This window comes from Eretmochelys imbricata, chromosome 1 (genome assembly GCF_965152235.1).
Source record: "Eretmochelys imbricata isolate rEreImb1 chromosome 1, rEreImb1.hap1, whole genome shotgun sequence".
In the NCBI taxonomy this organism is placed as follows: Eukaryota; Metazoa; Chordata; order Testudines; family Cheloniidae; genus Eretmochelys; species Eretmochelys imbricata.
In genome coordinates this window covers 287,103,491-287,122,871 of record NC_135572.1, presented here as the reverse complement: position 1 = coordinate 287,122,871, position 19,381 = coordinate 287,103,491, and the positions used below count along the sequence as shown (strand labels likewise).

Below are 19,381 nucleotides of genomic sequence, written 5' to 3'. Positions count from 1 at the left end.
TGTAAAAATACCATTACTGACATTTCTAAATGTATCCTCCTGTTATTAAAAAACCACTAATTATTTCTTCTTCTTGGTTGGTGCTGATGGTGGTGCTTAGAAGTGAGAATCTGTTTTTGGAATTCCAGTAATGTCCTATAAAAGAATATTCTTACTATGCCAGTATGTGACCTAGTTCTTCTAACTCTCTGATAAAAAGCCCAGCTTCTCAGTCATTATTATTCAAAATAACATTTCATAGAAACTTTACAAAATCGCCATAACTGTGTGAAATAAAACAAGATTATCAAAGTAAGAACAATGTGAACTTACATTTTGGGGATCTATGGCCTGAAGTTTTTATGTCTGTTTGTAACGTACGATTCAAAATAATGATTTACAATCCTCTTTTCCCAAAAGCCAAAACAAAATCACTCTCAGCTAAACTCCTGATATGCATCAGGGCATCTTCTAACTAGAAATAATAGTTAACTTATTTATAATACCATCCTGGCATGCGTGAGTTGGAAAACTAATAGCCATCTCTTAATCTGTAAATCATCCAGCCAGATAGGTATATAGCCTAATCTTTACTAGCCTCTTTACCTTCAGGGGGCTGTGACTATCTTGCTGATCCCTCACATTGTCCAGTCCAGTTTCACCTGCCATTCTTCTTCATATTAAATATATATAAAATTTGGAAATGAACCACTGGGAGCATATGGAGTTCTAAAGTTCAAGAATGAAGTTGGCAGTCACATAATCAAGGCATATGGCACATTGCCTGCAGTCCTTTCATCCAGTGAACAAGATGACACAAGTGATGAAAATGCTGCCTATGTAGATTTGTGATATCAGTACTATCCTTGTTGTGTTGGAGACAGGTGCAATGGTAGGCCTACCTAGAAGCCTTTCAAACTCTGTTTTTTTTTTAAATTAAGATATGCCTGGTTCACAATAGCTAATTTGTTCATGGTCCTTGGGTTGCACTGAAGTGCTGAAGGATTTCACCACCCCTGCAGAAGGATTGTTTACTACAAGCCAGGCGCTATATGATGATTGCTAGAATCAATAACATTGCTATTTGTTCAATTCTGTCTATAAAATATTTAGAGGCAGTGAAGAACTGATTTGTTCCATAATTATGATGATGATGGTGATTTATCGGATAGTTTCCGTGTGTCTCCTACTGAAAGGATGGGTGGTTTCTGCTTTAAATATGTGTCCCGGGGATTAGGTTAAACTGTTTTATTTCCTATTCATTAAATCCAGTTGATTTAGCTGGAACTCTGAAGTATATGTGCTATAGATACTCCAACTGAATATTAAAGTATATACTTTGTCTATCATATTTAATAAACATCGCTTGTAATGTATATCGGTGTGGTTGGCATATTACCTGTGGGAGCGTGAACATGTGGTCCACATGCTTATCCAGCCAGGACCCAGTCTCCTCCCTCTCAGTTCCCAGACACAGTTCGCCAGAAAATAACAGTCCAGAGTCCAGTCTGCAGGCAATTCAATGGGTATATTGGGGCTAAACAAGCAAGCATATTCCAAAGCCCTTGATACCCATTTGGCTATCTCTATACGCTGATAAAGTTTTCCACTTCCCCTCCCCCAACTATATTTCTATATGCCAATAGAACCGTCGTCTTCTCCTAACCCCTAGCTCTGCACGCCTATGGAGCTCCCTCTTCTTTTTCCCCTCTTCTAGGCAAACTTAATTATACTTGTAGTGCCCCTCCCCTGGTACCACCCCTTCCAATATGTGGTCATGTTCCGTTCTGGGGAGTCTTAAGTCTGGGATCTAGAAGACCACCTCTTTTGTACCTGATGGAAGGGCTAAAAAGCAGTGTTACTTTTGGCCATGGTTCCTCTTTTGCAGACTTTGCATCTCCTCCTTACACCCTCCTCTCCCCTCCCCGCCAGCTGCTTGGTTACCATAGCAACCCCTTGTTCTATTAGCCACTTATCTTCAAGGCTACTGGCTTGGGGGTGGGGGGGAGGAAGAGAGGGTGCAGCCTTGTGCTTTCACGTACATACTCTTACTTGCTTATTTAGCCTATTTAAACTAAAAGCAAGGCCAGAAGCAAAATTATTATTATTTAATCTTTACCCTATTTACTTCACATTCTCCTAATACCCAGCCTCTAATTCTGCACGTTCATTCATTTGTACACATATAATTGCCATATTACAGACTGGTAGGTCTGTGCTTTGTCCACTTGTCCACACTACCTCCACTACAGAGTAGTTCCCTAAAAAGTAACATTATGCTTATTCAGCAGCATATTTGATATAATAATTTCAAATGATAATTCTAACTTGTTGCTCTTGGGGAAGAAGTGAATGGAAACTATTTACAGTAGAACCTCAGAGTTATGAACACCTTGGGAATGGAGATTGTTTGTAACTCAGAAATGTTTGTAACACTTAACGAAACAGTATGGTTGTTCTTTCAAAAGTTTGCAACTGAACATTGACTTAATACAACTTTGAAACTTTATTATGCTAAAGAAAAATGTTGCTTTAACCATTTGAATTTAAATAAAAAAAAGCACAGGGTTTCCTTACCTTGTCAAATCTTTTTTTTTTTTAAACTTTCTCTTTATTTTTTTTTAGTAGTTTACGTTTAACTATACTGTACTGCATTTTGTTTTATTCTCTCTGCTGCTACCTGATTGAGTACTTCTGGTCAGTTCATAACTCTGGTGTTCATAACTTTGAGGTTCTACTGTACTTTTTTATTGTATTACGGTAGCCTTCCAAAATATCATTTCCCATTTTCTGCAAGGAAAAAAAATCACCACTTTAAAATGTACACATTAATTTGACTGGTTAAACAGCCTATTCTGAACCAGAATTTCAAATAGGTTAGCTGTACACTTGCACAGCTGATCTGCACATGCATTTAACATGAGTACACATTATGGGCAACCAATGGCAAGACTGACTTATTAGAAAATCTGGCGCTGTGTTTGTCATTCCAAGAGCAACATGTGCTCTGTAAAAGGGAAAGAAGGATAGTCTGATATTTAAAAACTATGTAATCATTTTGTCCCTTCTCTTAATACAACTCTTTTTTTTTTCTGCTGAGAAATAGGTCACTTTGCTCCTGCTAGTTTATAAACTGGCATTAGAATACAATACTGGGAACTGTTGCTATCAAATACTTATTGCTGTGTTCTTTACTGACACAAGGCTGAGTTCTTGAGTTTTATCCTGAATCTACTGTAGCTGTTTTCTCAGTTGATAGGAGAGTGAGTTGTGCCAATCCACTTAAATGGCTGATGCTGTTTGACTTGGCATTTAGCCTTTCTGAATCTGATGCACTGTGTTTAAACTATACACATTATCAATATATCCTGCTGTTAAAGTTTAATAAGATGCACCTGCTTGTGTTGTGAGGGGGGAAAAGGAAACACATGTAATCTTTCAGCAACTTAGGACATTTTAAACCACAGACTCAGTGTAATTATTATCAGCACTTTTTGTTTAAGATGACACCAGGCAAATGAAAAGGCTTTCTATAAAAGTTTCAAAAACATATTCTCTGTTGGGTAAGAAAAACATGTGAAAGAATTGAATGGAGCAATTTTTTATTTTAAAATCAAGGAGGTCATTATTTCTCATTAATTAGTAACATCTTTCAAGACATTTTGTTTCATGTAGTATATAACATTATGAATTTAGTGCACGTAAAGGTTACTGCACTTGTGTATGACTTCTTAAAGAACGTGTCTATTTTAAGCCCTAACAATTTAAAATCTTCCTTAATTAACAAATCCTTTCAAAGCAGAAAATCTCTAGTCTGTGCAGATCGACTAATCTTTTTCACTTCATCGTAAATCAAGTAAATTGCTCATTTTTTGCAGATCTGAATCTTGATGAATTCATGCCAGCCGAGTGTTATAGCGAAATAGAAGATCTTTCCCTAAAAGCATAGGAAAGTAAACCCAGTGCTATTTTTCTACTGTAAAATAACTGAGGTTGTCTAGACTATGTGTTCCTTAGTTGTTTCATTCCTGGTTGTTTCCTGGTACTTTTGTATTTATGTTAAAATGGCCACTTGTGTGGTATATATGTAGGGCCTAATCTAATTAGTGCATAACTGCCTCTATAGCTGCTTTCACTCCTGAAATTCAATCTCATCTTCAATAGTGGTTGCACAATGCCAGTGTGTTGGCATTTTGCAGCCCTTCAAGGCTGTCCTCTTTGGAGAAACAGAGTTCCACATTCAGTGATGTAGGAGAGGTCATGTGCCCCGCTGATGAATATCAGCCAAGGAAGAATTTTGAAGGGTCTGTGTAGCCTGAAGATCAGCCTGTCCTTGAATGAAAGCTCTGTGTTAATACTCAGAGCCTGCTTCAAAGCCCAATGAAGTCAGTGGGAGTCAAGCTCCTCTTTTATATCAATTTTTGGAAGTCCTGCAAGGTTCTTATTAACCAAGCCTATAGAGATGTCCCTCTCTTTTTTAGTCTTCACCTGGGAAGCTCAATACCCAGATAACTTTGGCTTGTACCTGTTTTTCCACTTGTTCCATCCTCTTGGTGAGCAGAAGATTCAATTACAGCTGGCAATGGGTTTATGCTCTTGTTCCATTTTCTCCAGATCAATGATTTCAGACTCAATTACCTCTACGTGCCTTTCTGTCTCCACCATCTTGCTTTCCAGACTATTACATTATGCTGTGAATGAATCACTTTTGTTCTCCAACAAAGGAAAGATTGCTTTCAATTTGTGCAGATTAGCATGGAGGGTTTCCAGCAATGGCTGGAGCAACATTTCTTGCCATGAGACTGGAGTTACTGAGGAGGTGTGGTGTGATCGACAGGTTGGGACCAAATGATGGGTCCTTGCTATTCAGCAGTGACCACACAGCTTGAAGAAAGTTAACTTTTTCACCATTGGTTTTTGCTTTTGGTGTTATAATTGGGCATGCAGGTGTACTTTGGCAATCCTTAATCTACATGTTAATTTGTTCCCTGTCTGAAGAGCAAGACCACCATAAAAATGGCTAGTTGGAGTTCTGATAATACTGCTCGCTTCTGGTGTGTCAGGTTCCATAGACCATTAATATAGCACTCCCAGCCATAAATAAAAATAACCTTGTACACATCTGTCTTAGAGTGATCACTGTGTGTGTTGTCATTTCACTGCTGAGAGCCCTTTACCATATGTGAACTCAAAGCATGTGAGTCAGGTTGATGATGTTAGTGTGGGCCACATTTTATGGGCCACCTGGAGATGCTGCTTTAGGGTTGACCATGTGGGTGAGACTCTAAGAATGAGTAATGTAGGAGCAATATAGGAAAATGTTTAATTCTGAATTAAATTTGTTATGGGCTGAGTCAGAAAAACTCCTCAGATCCTACCTTTCTGAATCCATAGAAACTAGACGTTACAGTATAGCAGTCTGAATGATCCAATTTTAACTTTTTTTGTTATAAAAGTTGTAATGAAGTCTAGGACTTGTAGTCATTGACAATGTTTTGTGGTACTTAGAAATACCTTATATGTTACTTCGGAAAAGTAACTTGCTGTCATAATTTCATTTCTACATTTTTACCTTACATTTTGCTTTACTAAGGAACAAAGCAAAATCTTCACAGTGGCAAGAAAATTAGCTACCTCTAAAAAGTAGCTGTTAATACTAAAACCACATTTATGGTCCATTAACAAAAATAATATATCACATACACTTTATAATACTGCATGCTTCCATATAAATGAAAATTTAAATATTTAAACATGCAATAAATCAGTACATCTGTAACTGTGCTGTTTAGATACCTTCTGTATCTCAAAATAATTTATACTGCTGGGGATCGTATCACTTGGTAACAGATACCCACACATTCCCAAAACCTTAATCTAGGGAATATCACATTTTTAATTAGAAAAGGATTGTTGTAATGTAACCTAAGCAAATGCCAAATCTGATACACAAGCAGGGCAAAATTAAATAACGAAACAAAGGAGAATCTGTTTAAATGATTTTATGCATACTTTTTCTTAAAATATGAAAAAAAGAAGAAAAAAAATCCCTGCTATATTTCTTTTAACCTGATTGCATCATTTTGGTTTTGAATTTTTGATTTAATTAAAATAGAGCATTCTTTTAGAAATAAACTTTGGAACGTATTAACTGGAAAGATTCCCTTGTCATAGTACCACTCTGAACTGTCAATAGAGTCAGATTCGCTAACCAGTTGTTAGACTTTACACATGCTTATGCTAAAATAAAAACCCTGCACTACAAGAAAAAGCTCCCAGAATAGGAAATCAGATGAAGGTCGTAAAATGGTATATTTTGGAAGTCACTTCTGGGGAGGATATCCTGAGTGCATTATCAGACATCTGAAAATGGTCAGAGGGTGAGTTAGAAACTGCAATAATAATCCTCTCCATACAGTATTGCCACAGCCTTCCCACCCACCGCAGTTGCTCCCTGCTCCTGCCCTTCTACTCAATAATGTTATCATTCATTATTCTGCCAGTGCCAAAGAGATTTATCAGATAAACTCCAGAAAGCACTGATTTAACAAACAAAATTAGACTTAATATAGACATAGAAAATGGCGAGAAAAAGGCATGTGTGGGAAGCGAGAAATGTAACAAAAGTGTCATATTGTTTGGTTGATATTTAGCTTGCATGTTAGTAGTTCCAAATGTTATTTATTTTTAAAATGTTTTTTTATTGAAGTGAGTTAATTTTTGTAGAAATGTGTGCAATATCACTGCTCTGTTCTCCATTTTCCTTTTCTGGTGCTCTCCTCCATGATGAGAACCCCCTTTTCTTCCATATATGCATCCCATCTCCAGTTCTGAGCTCTTCTTAACCATTTCTCAGAACTTGTGAGGCTGTGTGTATCAGTGCCATCTGGTGACTCCCAATAACAATGCACACAACTCCTGCAAAGCCTTTTGGGGGCCATTAGCATTGTGCTTCAGGTAGGCAAGAAGTTAAAATTAAACAACAGTAAACAATGTGTGTGTGTGTTTATAGAAAACACAAAGGTATATAGGCCTTAATGCTTAAGTGCTTTGCTGGACTGGGGACAGAATGCTCTGCATCTTGCAGGATTGAGGTCTTTCCGAATAATAGATTAGCAACAGTGCTTCAGGAGTTAAACATTAGGTGCCTTGCAGAGGGGTTTTAGAGCACCGCATCACAATAAATAACAAATAGTAAGCCTGGGCTTTCATGAAGTATAAAAAGGGGAAACGGCTAAGTTTGTCCATACTATGCTTGTGGCATCCCCCTGGAGATAGCCGATAAGAGTAAAACAAGTTCTACTTTTTTGCAGAAAAGTGCAGTTTTCAACATTTTCAAATCTCCATATTTTGTCTTTCAAGCATCATTATTAAAAAAGTAGTAAACTCAGACAAAAATAAGTAAAATGGGACTTGATTTACTATGTGCCATCTCCAGTCTGTCCCCAGATTCTGTAGGGAGTCCAGTGGTACTACCAGAGGGCATGCTGGTGCATCATTAAGAGTGTAAGCCTAGATATTAGGATCTGGAAAAGATGGAGAGACGGTATGCCTTTAAATCAGTTAATTACTGAGTGTCCCACTAATCCTGGTTATCTGAGCATGTAGCTCTAAAGCAGATGGATTTCAATGATTTCCTCACCCCCCCCAAAAAAAAAAAAAAAAAAAAGACAAACCAAACCAAACCAAAACCAACCTTCACTTCAAGTCATCATTTATTGGGCTGGATTTTCTGAGATGAGCGTCGTGTTCTCGTTAGCTGGCACTGATAGCAGCTGAAGATTTGTGACAGAAATAATATGTAACATTCCCAAGCATTATTACAAATTTGGGAAGTGGTAGCAGTTTATTTTTCTTATCTCAAAGGCATGGAATACAGTACAGTTGAGAAGTCTAGCAAAAGAACATTCTGAGAAGTTAGGACTGACAATTAGTTTTTGACTGAGTGCCCAGGTCCGTGACACTCTGCCTTCCATGTTGCTTAGCAACTCCATGTTATCACAAAGAAACTGATATTAAGTTGGAACAGGCTGGATATGGTAATTTACGTGGGAAGATCCTAGTTTCTCTTGAAGTGGGAAAAGCATTTTATTTCTAGTTTCTATCTATCTGGTTTCATATGACAGATTGTAGCACATCCCTCTTTGTGGACATTTTACCTAATAAGGTAAAGAGTAGCTGTGCTTTGGAAAGTGACTATGTAAAAATGACACCTTGTTATTCACTAGATCTGCTCTCTGTGTATACTCAGACGTATCGACCAACATCAGTGACAAAAGTAGTTTTTTATAGTAGGTTACTGAGAGTGAGTCTGATTATTAATAATTGTTGATTATTTGTATTACCGTAGCACCTAAGAGCCCCAGTCATAGACTAGGACCCCATTGTGCTAAACACTGAACAAAAAGACGGTTCGTGTGCTGAAGAGGTTATAGTCTAAGTTGGACCCCTTTCTTTTTTTTGCACCATCCATGGAATTATTTACTAAATTGCAGTTGTGCCTGGGCTTTACCCCCTGAAAGTAATAGGGTGGCACATGTGCCACTGGTTGCTGACTTTGCAGATCATGGGACTACACAGGTGTAACTCAAGGTGCTGTGTGAGAAGGAAAGAACCCAGCTACTTTCAGATCTGTGGAGGAGTGGCAGGGCTGGCAATTAGAGGAAAAAAGTCTTTATTTGTTAACTGAGCAAATCTGATACTGAAAGTTTTGTGACACAATAAACATGGAGCCCCACAAGGGGCATTTTTATAGTGGGGGCCAGGGTCAGTGTTTGAGTGGCTGGAGAGGTGCATAAAAGGCTTAGGTTTAAACACAGAATGTTCTTTCTGAGGTTTCTGGTTTATTTCAGTTTTGTTTTAACTGAAACAATACAAACTGGCCACTTCTGGCTGCGTTTCTGCCATGCAGCTTTCCATAAATGATCTCTAATATATAAACCAGCAAACAGGAAAGTACTTATGAGTCCTTAAGGCTCCCTGTCCTGGCTTTTGGTCAGCAAATCTGCTGTCTCTCTCATGGGAGTAATCCAGTTCCTCACTGGGCTGGTTGTCATTGCAGGGTTAACTTGTTTTATAACTTGTGTCCCTCCTAACTCAAGTCCTGTTCATATGCAAAAACCCTTTAGAGTGGTGGTGCCTTTGACTCGAGGTGGCTGGCCTCTCAGGGTATGTCTACACTGAACACTGCAGCAAGGAACGTACCTCCTAGCCCAGATAGACTGGTGCTAGCTGGGCTTGAGCTAGCATGCTAAAAATAACAGGGTGGATGTTGCAGCTCGGGTGGCAGCCTGACCCTCTTGGTCTGAGCTCTGGTAGCTAGCTTGAGTCTCCACCAAAGCCACAACACCCACACAGCTATTTTTAGTGCACTAGTGGGAATCCAGCTAGCACAGATTTGTCTACCCATACTGGGAAGTTTGTGCACCTGCCTGCTCACGCGCGTGCGTGTACACACACACACACACACACACACACACACACACATGCTGTTTTCAGTGAAAACATCACCTGAGTGTTAACTTGCAGTGTGGTTCCTCTCACTCAAGCCAGGTTAACATGAGAGGGGTTCCTCGAGTTTTGATAATTTGAGTTAATTCTGTATTGATGATATAGCCTTTAAGATCCCGAACCTAATTAGAGCCCATTGCCCCTAGGTACCAACAAGCTAGCAGTGCTTCCCTGAGCAGACTCTTGCTAGAAGTTAACCCCAAAACCACACAAGCTGTGAGCTGGCTCAGTGGGGTCTCTTCCTAAGGGCACCACGGGACTGGGTGTTATGTGGGGCTGTGAAGTGTCTTCCAGTGAGCAGCAAAAACCTGTATCCCCTCACCACACAGTCACTTTTCAGATCAGAATGATACTTTGAGTTGTGCCACTTGTTATTTTTATTGATTACAAGACTGCTTCCCATAGCTGCCAAGTTCTCTGCAGTCCCGCAGGCAACATTTCTCGCTGGTGAGAAAAAGCAACTACTGATTCACCCTTAAGATTTCCTGAGCAGGGTGAGCAAGCGTGTGTGGGGAAAACAGAATCTATCCCCTGCACGTCTCAGAAACCAGAGGGACCTGGGGGGAGCCAGAGGACACCAGGGTATTAGAGAGAGTTGGGTTGTTGGGACAGCTTGCTGTGAAAGAGTGTGTGGAAGGGGGACGGTGTGCATGGCTGTTGGGAGGAGAGAGCCTGGAGAATTATTGGGGTGAGAAAAACCAGAGCAGCCTGAGGAGGTGGTTGTCAGTGGATGAGATGGGAAGAGAAGCTTGGGGAGGGAGTTGCTGGGGCCAGTGGTAGGGACTGGAGGATTGTTAGGGGTATGGGGGCCCTGGGTCAGTTACCCTCACTCTGCCCTAGACTCTCCCCATTAGCCTCCTCAGTTCTGTCCCCTTCCTGTTCCTGGCCCCAACTGTCCCATCAGCCCCCTATTCTGTCCCATTTCCCTCCCTTTCAGATGCTGTCTCTGCTTCCCAAGGGCTCCATGCTGGCACACCAGCAAGGGGGATCAAAAACAAAGCAGAGGCAGAAAGGCTACCTGAAAAAAGCACCAGAATCCCCTCTCCCACCTCCCCCAGTGCCTGGGAGGAGGAATTGTAGGTGTTTATGTGACAGATCTGAATGTGTGAGATCTCAGCAGGGATGTGGGTTTGTGGGATAGGGCTTTCAGATGCAAAACTCCTTAATGTCTTGAAAGGGTAAAGAATCCATACTTTGTTTGCTTACTTACTAATTTACATAATTCAGTAATTTCCCCATCCTTAGTACACATTAGTAATGTTTTACTTGAGTCCCATGTCTTTTATCTAGTCTGAACTCAAGTAGCTAACGCAGTAAAATACTTCAATGAAAGCAGATGAGTCTTCTGAGATTTTGCTGCATCACAACATATTAAGTTAGTCATATTTTCTGAGAATGTTCAAGGGAGCAAAAATGAGGGTAGTTGTATGTACAAAAGAGGCCTCAAGAAGTTGTAATAGACAGTGTCCAAATGGAGGATGTATGACTGGGTGACTCAGTCAGGGGTGGGATATAGAGCTTGTCATCTCCAGGTTACTGTTTCATATCTAACACGGGCTTGTAATGAGCATATGCCTAGAAGTGATCTCACACCAGTTTGACTTCACAGGAGTTTCTCCTGAATTACACTGATGTAAGCAAGATCAGAATCAGGTGTCTCAAGCCTTCACTGTTTGAAGGCTGTTTGGTGGCCTCTACATAACTTATGGGTAAGGCTCAGTTTATGTCATGGAGGTCATGAAAGTTACGAATCTGTGACTTCCAGAGACCTCCATGACACTTTCTGCTTCAGCCCCTGGGTCCATGGGACTGGAGCTGGCAGCCAGCGGGCCCTGCAGGGTTCAAGCCATGGGCGACAGCCTCCTCAGGGTTCCCCTGCAGGGTTCCAGCGACAGGCGACAGCATCCTCAGGGTCCCTCTGCAGGGTTCCTGCGACAGGCAACAGCCTCCTCAGGGTTCCAGCAACGGGCGACAGCCTCGTGTGTGTGTGGGGGGACCCCCGCAGCTCCCAGCCACCACGGTGGCAGGAGAAACCGTGGAGTTGCAGCAGCAAAAGTCACAGGTCATGGCTTTTGTGAATTTTTGTTTATTGCCCATGACCTGTCTGTGACTTTTACTAAAAATAACCATGAGAAAATCTGAGCCTTACTTATGGGCCTCAAGTCATATGGACAACAGACAAACAAAAACAGTGACTCTTATCAGCACACTTGTTAGCAGTTTCAGTAGTGGGGGATTGAATCACCATGGAGGCTGAATAACCCTCTCTCATCACCTCTAGACCTAGTTTCTTTACTGCCACATACTCTGGGTGTGGGCAAAGGGAGTTCTAAAATCAAAAGATGGACAAAAACACATACGATAATTTAAAAATCTTACGATTTTTCAGCTAGTCTCATGATTTTTTGGGATGTGAGTCATAATTTTGAATGTTTGTGGTGGGCAATAATGAGATTATCTACCAATCCGTGACAAATGGTTGGTAGACTTCTTGTTTTTGAAAATGCAATAGCAACACGTTCTCAGACTGCATACTTTTAAAAAATTCGTTTTCATTGCTGTTTATAACATAGCTAGACTTTGATTACCATATTGTGCTAAAATACATTTTTTTCTGTGTACAATCAATTTTTAAAATATAAACCAAACTCTTATTTAATTAAAAATCTAATTTTAGGCTAGGCTAATCCTCAAATTGTGAATAAAATCCTCAATAATATAAAATGACTGGAAGATGCATTTAATAGTTCTTTGTGTTTAACTCTAAGCTAATCAAAAGAAGGTATGGTACTGGATTTAAAATCCCTTTCTTTGATTGATACCTCTTTACATGGCTTTTCAGTTTAAGATGTTTAAGCTTGAATTTATCTGCTGAAGTGAAATGTAATTGTATTTGTAAATAAAATGATTTTTTCTTCATGTTGCAGAGTACAGACAACTCAAATGTATCTGTAATCGCCCAAAACAAGAAGTGCTTTGACAATGACATTGTTTGCTCAAAGAGCGTTTTGATCTCTGTTGGAGACACTGAGATTTATTTTAGTGAACCTTCCGACAAACAGGTTAGTTATTCTCTTTCCTTGTTTGGATGACCCTTTCACGTACATATCTGAAACATGCAAATTTAATTTATTAAACTGAGTCTCATTCAATCTAAAGTATCAAAAACTTCCAAGTTTGATGTAGCTTGGGTTCCCATGAAAATTCTATTTCTTCACTGCTTTTTCTAGCCCCCTTTCCCTTTCTCCTTCCACACCCATATTGGTCCCACTGGGAAGAATGCTTCGCTGCTGCTCCTCCAATGGAGCCAAGGAGTTTTTGAATTAGTTTGTTTCTGTCCATGTGCTTTTGTGACGGAAGGCAGCATCTGAGCCAAAATAACTACAAATAAAATAAAAATTCTTAAAACAAAACAGCTGAGGCAATACTCTCTAGTTGCTCGATAACATGTTAGGGTTAAGCTATAGTTTAAAATACTCTTTGGGCTAGTTATTAGGCTGTATGTCTTGGTTGTATGCGTTATAGAATTGTTGTTGTAGATCTTTCACAAATATCCATTTCTGACAGAGGACCGCAAGGGGACAGGAAAAAAACCCAACATATCAGCTTTGGAAGGCTGGATATTATACAGTGGTACATTTTCCAGAACAGGAAATTACAATCCTGTGGGACAAGAAGACAACGATACATGTCAAAGTTGGACCTCGATGGAAGGTGAACCAAATTGTAAACTTGATATTGTATACAGTGTATTTTATATTACAAAGAGGTTCATTCATACTGAAAGAAATACAGTGTGGGGTGGAAATATGGGGAAGACCTTGGAATTCAGGGCCTTGAATTAACATTTTATCTTTGGGCACTTTTGAAACCTGTTTTAGATCACAGAGCAAAGATGGATCCAAAGCAGAATATTGGATATAAACTCCTTGAATTTGGATTTCCCCCCTCACCCCCCCCAGATATGAACCTCATGGCTGAGGCCATTATGTGGTCACAAGTTCTATGACTTTGGTGGTCTCACTCTTGGTGTATATTTATCAATAATCTAAAACCTTGACACAATTTAGCAGAATTCAGCCCAAAACATTCTGCTAAGAATCTCAGCTGGTGTGTTGGAGGTCAAGTAACAGCAACATTTACAGCAACAAATAAAAAATTGAATGCTGGCTGCTTACACTATTCCTGGATCAAACTAGCACCGTCATTCTTTAACTCTCATAAGCAATAATATAATGAAATGATCTCAAATTGAGAAAAATAAATACAGGCCAAATTGTGATTTCACTAGGAGTTCTTGTGGAATAAATTACTATTTGGCATAAGCAAGTGTGTCAGAATCTGGGTTGAAATGAATAACAAGTACTCGTACAGTGTGAGGGTTACACTAAATATTGACAGGTTTCAGAGTAGCAGCCATGTTAGTCTGTATTCGCAAAAAGAAAAGGAGTACTTGTGGCACCTTAGAGACTAACAAATTTATTTGAGCATAAGCTTTCATGAGCTACAGCTCACTTCATCGGATGCATTCAGTGGAAAATACAGTGGGGAGATTTTATATACACAGAGAACATGAAACAATGGGTGTTACCATATACACTGTAACGAGAGTGATCACTTAAGGTGAGCTATTACCAGCAGGAGAGCGGGGGGGGGGGGGAGGGGCGAAGAACTTTTGTCGTGATAATATCTTTGCTTGTCTTCTAATCATAGGAGTGTTACATTGGTAAAGCTGTTTTCAGTCAGGTTATTTTAGTAATTCAAAGATGTTTCAGGTAGTAGCACGAAGCACACTGTCAAGCATACTATCACAGATGGTTTCAGTGCTCCAATTGCAACTGCTGACTTCTGTGGAATAATCAGTATTGTCTTTGTTTTTAATTGACATCCCAGGCAATACATTCAACTGCTCTCCTGTGACATTCGGGAGTTAGTGTGCCCCAAATTAAGGCAAGAAGAGATTGAGATTATACAGTTGTAGAAGAGTCAGCTCAGTATATTACATACTCACATTTTGGGATTAAAATAAACACGGGCAAACAACCCAGCCAGGGAAAAGGATCTAGAAAAGAAATAGGAGACACTCTCTGAGCGCCTACCAAGCTGTTCTCTCAGGGTATGTTTAAATTGCGGTCAGAGGTGTGACTTCTGCACACGTAGACCAACCAGATATAGCGTTGATCTAGCTATCGCCAGTAACGATAGCAGTGAATTTGCAGCAGGACAGGCTGTACCAGCCCACCCAGTTTCCTGGGTGTATACTTAAGCAGCTAGCCCGTTGCTGCCAGTGCTGTTCTATTCTGCTCTTGTTGTTCAAGCTGGCTAGATCAAAGCTAGCTCAGCTTTGTCTACACATGCTGCAGTCAAATCCCCGACTGCAGTGTAGACATACCCTCAGTTTCAACCGTGAATGCACACCCTCAGAAAGGGGTTCTGAAGGGCTCCCTCAGCGAGAGGAGTTATAGTGCTGATACAAGGACACCAATACATCACACGCTTCTCCCCCTCACACACACCTTTCTCAGAGACTTCCGCTTAAGCAAGAAAGGGCCTGCAACCGTGGGACCTAAAGAAACAACAATTTATTAGAATGAACCCAAAGCACTCTGGAGTCTGAACGTCCATCATCTTGATTGTATTACTGAACAGAAAAAATAAGTCCTCTTCTTTATATATTCATTACTAGCGCATGCCCCAATATTAAGAGTGCTACAGGTGACTGGCTTGCACATAACTGTAAATATGAATGCCCTTGCTATTCTAACTTGGATATAGGCTGAAGGTCTTAATGATCATTATTTAGTCAGGCTCCAATGGTATGAGGTAATGTATCAGAACTTTTGGTTTTTGACTTGGATCGTACAAATGTCAGCTTTTAGAGGGCGTTTTGAAGAGACCCCAGTCCCTTTATTCAGTCAGAAAGTAAAGATACGTTCTGGGAAGCAGAAAATAGAATAAAAAATAAATATAATGTTCTGCTTTTAAAACCTTTAGTTTGGAGGTCTAAATATATTGGCACTTCAAGTATCATCAAAGTGTGGGTCAGGGTTATAATCACCCTGTAAACTTGATATTAAGGCAACATTAATTTAGTTTCTTCTCCCTTAAAACTATTTAAGAAGTAAAACCAAAAATGTTTGACCACTGTCAATAATCAAACTGTAACTACAAACCAATCAAAAGATGTTTAAAAAATTTCAATTTATGTTTTAGGGTAAATTAGCAGGCTTGTGTGGAAATTTTGATAAATACACTTCAAATGATCTGACTACATCAAACAACATGGAAGTGAGAAATGCTCAGGTTTTTGGAGAGAGCTGGGCAATAGGACAGGTAAGTAACATATCTGTTCACCAACTTAGAAATAAACAGTATGAAAAGTTAATTACTGTATACACTCACTTAGAGTGCTGACATTTTCCAAATTGCCAGTCAAATCAATGCATGGGAGGGACATTTGGATACTTATGGAAGAATCTTTGTCTATAAACTTTACATGTGGTATAAAGATACCCCTGTATCTCAATAAGTAGATGATGTTGAGTTTAAGTGAAAAACCAAACCAAGTCCATTTGGTTGTCTGCAATTTAGTACATAACCAGCATTGCCTGGTAAAGTTAGGAAAACCTTATTAAAAGGTCATCTCCCAGCTAAAGCAGAATTGTTCCTGATAGTAATTTTCTAGTATTTTGTCCAGACTAGTTTTAAAATTCTCAAATGATGGAACTTCCATCGTTATTTCACAGCCTAATATATCGCCCCAAAGGGAAATTTTCCTAAATTTTCCCTTTCTTAATTTTCTTCAATTACTACTTTGTTATAAACCTGTGTGTCACTGAAATAATTTCTTTCCCTCCTTTGTGTTAATGCCCCCAACATTTGTAGACTGATATCATGTCTCTGCTTAGCCAGCCTGTACATGCTTTACTCTCTTTAATCTTTCCTCACAAGGAAATCACTCTAGTCCCCCTCATTATCCTTTCACTTTGTCAATATCTTTCTGGTAATGTGGTGGCCATAACTGAACATAGTATTCTCTGTGCAGCTGCATCAGATGATCAGAAAAAGAGATCATAACGTTCTGCTCCATGACATACTGCCTTTGCTTACACAGCCCAGCTTGCTCTGGCTATTTTTGGAGCTGCATACTGTTGCAAAGTCATGTCTAATTTCCTGTCTGTGACCAGCACTAGGTGTCTGTCACCATTGCTGCTTCCCAGATTTTTCTTTCCCACCATGTGTACATGCTTTGGATGAACTTGCCTTCAGCAAGTTGCATGTCCTTTTGTTAAACTTTCCTGCTCGTTTTGTTTTTCATTTTGAAGGAGGAGATTCAGAAAGGGAGTTGAGTATCTCAGTCATTTTTGAGTTATCATGATGATCTCTGGCTCTTTGTTTTGTATGAGTTAATCTGTTCCTACTGCTGCTGCTTCTTCATTTGAATTTATAGGGCTAAATCATCCCTAGTGTGATGCCATTTAAAGTCAATGGCAAAACACCAGGGATGGATTTGCCACATGATGTTCTGTTTGTAATATTACAATTGGTTGCCCTGGAAACGATTACACTGTGTCACAAATAACAAAAATTGTCTTCATGTATGGAACATGAACATATGAGTTCTTAAAAACAAAAAGCAAAGGTTCTTTTTTATGCAAATGTTTTCAATTATAAAACACAGGAAAGGAGGGGGCAAACATATTTGCTGTTTAACATTGTTTTCTCTGCTCCCTGGCAATGGGAGTTTTGCTATATCCCAAAAGTAAGTCTCTTGTAAAACAAACAAACAAAAACAACAACCAAAAAAAAAAAACCCAAAAAAACAAGAACAAAAACATATTTCATATAAATAGTTTAAACTCATTTTGTGTTTTTTTTAAAGTGTAAAAGTCCAAATGAAACCATAAAGCCATGTGAAGTGCATCAGAGCAAGTTCCCCTATGCCAAAAGGGAATGCTCAATTTTGTACAGTGATGTTTTTGCCCCTTGTCGAAATGTGGTAAGTTAATACTTTATTAACTATTCAAAGATGAACATATTGATTCTGAATCTCTGGTAGCAAAATATTCAAGAGGAAGTAATGAATTCCTTGTTACACTACAACTCAATCTGAATACTGTGGAAGACATTGACTCAGGCCCTAGTGCTGCAAGGATATCTGTGTGAGTGGACTCCTGTGCTTGTACAGAGCTCCTTGCAAGATTGGAGCCAACGTCTGGATCCTAAAGCTATAGGACAGTTGGTGGGATTTTCAATATTATTAGATGTCATGGACATGACCCTCTTTCAGATAACGGAAAGTTTTGAGTTACCAGTTTGGAAAATCAAGTTTCTACTGTATTAGTGTATTTGTATGTGATACCTACAAATTTCTATGTTGTTAACTAAGTTTAAGACTATTCACATGCATCAACGGATTCTGAAAATTTGAAAACCACAAGCGTTAAATGCACATGATAGGAGAAGTTGAAGACACATGGATAGCTTTATCTCAGGTAGTCATTTGTCCTGCTCAATCTTTATATGAGGATGCTGGGGGAGAGAGTGAGAAGATTTGGACGTCAGAGCCATGACAAAGTAATTGACTGGCAATTAATCTTTTTATCAAATGTGTGGTGTCTTGGCTTTGCTGGTACCTGGCTGATAGGGGCTTGGATTACTGCAAGTTGTCTAAGGCTCTGTCCAGACAAGGTGGAGATGATGCAGATAGCTTGAGGAAAGTGTGGCAAGGGAAGTCTCTGATCCCATTAATAAGGGCGTTTGCTGAGCCTTTATCAAATAGTTTGTAATCTGCATGTTTGTCCGGATTTCTGATTGTATCTGCCTTCTCAGGTGCCTTCAGTTACCAAAAGGACCTTTTTACAGCTAGTTTGTGCTGCTGCGGTTTACTGCTATTGGTAGCTGAACTACATAGATTAAAGCTAGTTCGAGTATGTCTACACGTGCAGGAGCTGGAACAATTTGTGGGGGTGCTGAGATCCATTGAACCAAACTGTAAATCCTGTAAATGATGGAAACCGCTTCAAGCCAATGGGGTGTGCTCCTAGTTCCAGCACCTATGTACACATGCTGCAATTACGCCCCTCAGCTGCAGTGTAGGCATTGGTGCTTGCCACAGACATAATGAATGGTATCCCTATCAGAAACTGAATCTCTTGACTTTCAGGGCCTGGTGTAAAGGACTACCAGTTTCGGTAAAGCAGGCATTCTAGGTTATTGATTGTGATACAATTTCTGTAGACCTAAAATGTGTCACCAATGATTGATTTAAAACTACTAAACTAATCTCCCCACTGTTTAATATTTCCATCTTTTAGAATTGCAGTAAGAATTTTTTATGATGTTTAAGGTTGCCTCAGTCCGACAGAAAGGGTTATTTTACAATTCAAGTTGCAGAAATAATGCAACAGTTTCTTTCTTTTTAAGTTTTAGAGTTCTGAATGGCATGGGGAAGCAAAGGGATGTGTGGACTAATGCAAATCTGGGGAGATATAAGACAAATGAGAGAGAAAATCTTGAAAACACAGAAATATTTTACTTTTGTTTAAATAACAACAGCTCCAAAAATGCAGTCACATTTTCTCAGACGTTCTATTTCTTGCCAGCAAACTACACTGATTTTTTTTTTAAAGTAAAATAAATCAACTTGTAAAGTCACTCAGCAAGCTCTTCCTCTCACGTTGTTATCACAGCCATGGTCTTGATATTGTTAACGTAAAACTACAGATATTACACTAGATGGCAGTATTTGCCTTATAAAAATAGAAAATCACTAATTTTGGCTAAATGTTATAGCCATTGCAAATGTTCATAATCATTAAATAGCAAAAGTGTAGGCAGGCGTACCGCATGAACTTTGATATACACTTTTAGTTTTCTAGACAAGCAACAT

At 39.4% G+C, this 19,381-nt stretch overlaps 1 protein-coding gene across 1 annotated transcript in view; it reads left to right on the top strand.

Annotated features, from left to right (window-relative positions):
- The window catches only part of OTOGL (otogelin like), a 132,654-nt gene that overhangs the window by 49,247 nt on the left and 64,026 nt on the right, over positions 1-19,381 (top strand). The window contains exons 26-29 of the mRNA XM_077838230.1: positions 12,417-12,571; positions 13,068-13,203; positions 15,703-15,822; positions 17,372-17,488. Of these exons, the coding sequence (XP_077694356.1) occupies positions 12,417-12,571; positions 13,068-13,203; positions 15,703-15,822; positions 17,372-17,488 (528 nt within the window). The remainder of the gene's footprint in view (positions 1-12,416; positions 12,572-13,067; positions 13,204-15,702; positions 15,823-17,371; positions 17,489-19,381) is intronic.